Source organism: Salvelinus sp. IW2-2015, linkage group LG4p (assembly GCF_002910315.2).
Source record: "Salvelinus sp. IW2-2015 linkage group LG4p, ASM291031v2, whole genome shotgun sequence".
NCBI lineage: Eukaryota > Metazoa > Chordata > Actinopteri > Salmoniformes > Salmonidae > Salvelinus > Salvelinus sp. IW2-2015.
Window position 1 is genome coordinate 27,878,277 of NC_036841.1, and position 5,035 is coordinate 27,883,311.

General features: G+C 43.0%; 1 protein-coding gene across 1 annotated transcript in view; it reads left to right on the top strand.

The window, feature by feature from the left end:
• The window catches only part of LOC111960793 (T-lymphocyte activation antigen CD80), a 13,433-nt gene extending 8,931 nt beyond the window's left edge, over positions 1-4,502 (top strand). Inside the window, exons 4-8 of the mRNA XM_023983001.3 lie at positions 227-529; positions 858-1,136; positions 1,249-1,380; positions 1,866-1,893; positions 2,540-4,502. Of these exons, the coding sequence (XP_023838769.1) occupies positions 227-529; positions 858-1,136; positions 1,249-1,380; positions 1,866-1,893; positions 2,540-2,558 (761 nt within the window). The 3' untranslated portion in view covers positions 2,559-4,502. The remainder of the gene's footprint in view (positions 1-226; positions 530-857; positions 1,137-1,248; positions 1,381-1,865; positions 1,894-2,539) is intronic.
• The last annotated feature ends 533 nt before the right edge of the window (positions 4,503-5,035 follow it).

Sequence of the window (5,035 nt, forward strand, 5' to 3'; positions counted from 1 at the left end):
AATAACATCTGAACCATAATGTTATCTATTCAGTAGAAGACAATAACATCTGAACCATAATGTTATCTATTCAGTAGAAGGGAATGTACCAGACACTTTCAGATGAGAGAAAAGGGCAAATGTGTCAGATAGATAAGGGAGGGGGAAAAAAAGGAACTGCCTAATGTCTACCGTCCCCCAACCCAACCCTTCCCTAACCTCTAACCTCTTTCCCCTTCTCTCTCAGATGTCACCATGGTGATAGGAGAGGTGGGTGGGGCTGTGACCCTCCCCTGTATCTCTGACCTTCAGAGACTCCCAATCCACCTGTATATACAGAGACCTGACCCAGACGAGTTCATTAATGGCTACCATAAGACGAGGGTCTTACCATCCCCTCACCCGGATTATGCAAACCGTACTCAAGTAGACCACACACAGGGAACGATGAAGCTGTGGAGTATACGGCTGTCAGATGAGGGGCTGTACGAATGCCACATCGGATACCCAACCAAGAACAACCAGGAGAACATACAGCTCAATGTGACAGGTAACATTACCTCAGTTCAAACTCTCTTACCATGTTTGTGTTTAATTCATTTTTCTGTTTTATTCTCCCACATGTGGAACATAGCTTTCTGGATGAGGGGGAAAAAGCTGGTTCTGTCAGATGTGTGCTTGTAATAGCCCAAACCATAGATACATTCACTAAAAAGAGAAGACAAAACGAAAGCTATAATTAGCTATCACTTAGACTGGCTTGTGTTGTTTTGCCCTTGTTTTGTGTTTTCAGTTAGAGGAAGTAAAACCAAGAAAATATCAAATCCTTTCCTTCTCTCGCTCCGCTCTCCTCCCTTTCCATCTCTCCCCCTCTACAGCCAACTACAGCATCCCCAATGTAACAGTGGCCTGTGACAACGGCAGATGCTTGGTGACATGTTCCTCCGACAACGGTTACCCTCGTAGGGATGTTGAGTGGAGCCTGAACCCTCCTCTTAACCAGAGCCACTGGGGAGCAGTGAACAGCAGTGAAGTGAGAGACCCGGCCTCTATGCTGTTCTCTGTCTTCAGTTCCATATCCGTCAACTGCTCCTCCGGACCCCGGCTGAACCTCAGCTGTGCTGTAGGGGGCGCCCTCTCACAGGAACACACTGTCTGTGAGGACTGAGATACTGTGTCTCTATCACTGTCATTCAATGTATAACATTGTACATTTCTGTCAAGTAAATGAATTTGAAACCTTACATATATTTTATTTATCTACTATAGGCAGGCCTCCTGATATCTCTGTTGTCTCTGTGATCTCTGCTGTCTCTGTGATCGCTGCTGTTCTGCTGTGTTTCCTGGTTCTGGTATCTAACAGCAAGAAAAAGAAGGCTCACACAGCCAGAGGTACTCAAGGTAAGGATGACATTACTTGTGATAGAGCAGACAGACAGTATTGTCCCTTGGAAATCGGACCGGCAGGATAAAATATAAATATCTATAAATTCACAAAACATATAGATGGGTTGGCGYACAACGTTATGCGCATCGATGTGGCATGGAAGGTGTGTGTTGCTATGATTCTGAAAGGTCCGTTAGCTAGCAACAATGACAAGGAGCTGCCATGTGGGGACTCGTAGGTGGCTCGTTTCAGCTCGTTGCATGTTATTGTTGATACCTCGTCTTGTTTTGAGATAGCTAACCAACAACTGTAACTATGTATTGAGAGACAAGTGTTCATCGTGAAAATGTATTTCTTTTTCAATAAACATTTAGAGACTAAATATAGTTTACATGTTGTCAACAGTCTAAGCCAACCCTGTCTGTTTTGCCGTATAGTTGCGCACACATCCGTTTTGTTGCTAAACAACCAACTCCTCTATATCTTTCTGTTTCTCCAGGAGGGAAGGGAGCAGCAAGTTCAGATGAGTGAGTATCTGTTTCACTGTTTCACTCAAACTCACAGGATAAATACATCCCACTGGGAAAAAACTGGATCAGTCGACGTTGTTTCCACGTCGTGTCAACCCCAAAAAAATCGATGTAATGACGTTGAGTCAACGTGGAAAACTAATTGGATTTGCAAAAAGTAATCAACGTAAGGGCATTTTGTCTTTTTTTCATCCAACTTTGAACCTGAATCCAATGACATGGTGAATTGTCTTGTTGATTTCACATTGAATTCACGTTGATTTCACTTTGAATTCACATTAGTTGACTACTCGACCAAATGTAAATCAGAACTAGACGTTGAACTGAAGTCTGTGCCCAGTGGGATAAGATCAAAAGCGTGACATTGGTTTAGATAACCTGTGCAACTGACCAAGTAGTAAAAATGGTTTTGTTTTGTTTCATTCTTCTCCTCTCTTTCTTCTTCTCCTCTCTTTCTTCCTCTCCTCTCTTTCTTCCTCTCCTCTCTTCTTCCTCTCCTCTCTTTCTTCTTCTCCTCTCTTTCTTCTTCTCCTCTCTTTCTTCCTCTCCTCTCTTTCTTCCTCTCCTCTCTTTCTTCTTCTCCTCTCTTTCTTCCTCTCCTCTCTTTCTTCTTCTCCTCTCTTTCTTCTTCTCTGTTTCCCAGAAATGTACAGCTGACCTGAAGGAACCCAGAAACTTGAACATTTGGAAGGCAGAATGTGGAAGGTTCTATCATTTGATATGATAATTATAAATCTGAACTCATTGGATACTGCCTTCTAATGGGACATGGTAAAGGGGTTGCTGAGGTGACCTAACCATTGCCTGGACTTGTTGCTGTTGGAAACTATGTTAGCTTTCCTCTACACGCTGGATGGTAAGCTGGAGTTCAGGGGTGTTTTCACGGTGTTGAGGAAGACTGACAATTGTATAAATATTTAAATAGTATGTTCAAGTGACTGAGTTCCACAGAAGAACCAATGAAAACTAGAAGTGCAATGACTGTCCTCAATGTGTGCACTAAACCAGGGTATGTAGGGTATGTAGTATCCAAGGCAACATATCTAGTATTTGTATTGTGTTTGTATTAGGACTAGAAACATGCACTGCACTTTAGAGAAGTGTACACTTATCAGGGATTGACTGTATTCAACTGACTGATGAATACTGGAAGTGAATACTGGAAGTGAATACAGGAAGTGAATGTGTCTGTCCGTAGTAGATCTTATTTCAGATCCAATACCAGCCTCTCCCACTAGGTCCGAGTCCACCCCACATACCCCACATTTCTTTTTTAAACGGGGCAGATGAGCATACATGCGCTGTTCTTCTATCGCACGTGAAATGATGTCAAAGGGGGAAAAAAACTGTGTTCTTTGTTTGAAGTAACATCTTTGTTGTTGTAATATCGCAAATGGACGTGGCAGTTTTACCTCTAGAATTCCAGATTTAAGGACTTACAGGTGCTGGTTTTTCAGTGTTTGTGGGCTGAAGACGAATGCTGAACGTGTGTAACAATGTGTCTTGATTCTTTTTGGAATTATTTTCAAAACATTTTTGTATGTAAATATATGAAATATGTTGTTCTCGTGTAAGGTAATCTTGAGGGCACATAATATTTGTATTATTTTATATAAGTTATGAATAAGTTATTAATGTTAAATTATGTCTTGCAACTTTTTAATAGCTATTAAAAATTGTCTACTTTGCTATAAATAAGTGGTAGAGCTGTTGACAACACCTTTTGTAGGACTGTGGATCAATTCTGTTAGGAACTCAGTCGGGGGCTTAATTTACTGTTTAAAGTTAGAATAGTAGACTACACAAGGTTACATTTCAAAATTGAGTTTTGAATCGGCATCTTTTCCCAATAAATTTAACTTAGAACCCCCAAAAGGCTAGGGCCGGCTCTYACTGCATGTGTGGGTATGGATGTGGGTATGTAGACCCACGAGCCAGTGTGGTCCCTAATGATGAGTTCAGTTTTTGTTGTGGCCCCCACCCTCATCAGTTGCCCATCCATGTTATAGTATGGTGTAATTATAACATCAAATTGCAGTATCAGTGTTAACCAGCAGATGTCAGCCTCACCACAGATTTATACTCACCCACTCTACAGACTGAAGAGCCTTATAGTAGTACTTGTGACCTGTCTTATAKATGCTGAAAAAGGGTAGTCTGTAGATCCAATGTTGTTCAATGCCATTTCTTCCACCTTTGTGTCTACTGCAAACAGCTTGTCTGACTGCCTCTGACTGGAATGAAGAGATAAGGGGAAGATGTGACAGGAWAGGAAAAGAGAAATGATACTCTCCATTCAGCAGACAGTTTCAGTGTTTATTGGGATACGAGAATGGTGTGGTCTGGCACCACTTACCTTTTAATCAAACCTACGGACCAGAGCTAACTCGCACAGTAGGGAGAAACCACACATCTCTTTACCTTTCTCTCTCTCGCTTTCTCTCTCTCTCTCTCCCTCCCACCCCCCCTCTCTCCTCTCCCTCCCTACTATCTCTCAATCCCTGTCTATCTCTACCCTCCTCCTCCATCTCTCACATGAATCATTGTGCCAGTCGGTCCTCCCCTGTGTTTACATTAAACAGCAGAATCACTCCAGCCTGCTTAGACTTCAGGAATGTACAGCCTCTCTCTCTCTCTCTTCCTCTCTCTCTCTCTCTCCTCTCTCTCTCTCTCTCTCTTCTCTCCTCTCTCTCTCTCTCTCTCTCTCCTCTCTCTTCTCTCTCTCTCTCTCTTCTCTCTCTTTCTCTCTCTTCTCTCTCTCTCTCTCCTCTCTCTCTTTCTCTCTCTCTCTTCTCTTCTCTCTCTCTCTCTCTCTCTCTCTCTCTCTCTCTCTCTCTCTCTCTCTCTTCTCTCTCTCTCTCTCTCTCTCTCTCTCTCTCTCTCTCTCTCTCTCCTTCCTCTCTCTCTCTCTCTCTCTTCCCTCCTCCCTCCCTCCTCTCCCTCCCTCCTCCTCCTCCCTCCCTCCCTGGTCTAACCCAAAAGAAATAAATTGAAACAGAGTGCCTCCACTCATCTCCTGGTAGAACCACACCCAGAATTATTCTAGAGAACACTAGTAAATTAACCCAGTTTGGCCCTGTTTCTGCAGACAACACACACAGCGCGCAGGAATAGTCAGAGGAGTCAGAAGGAAAGCCGA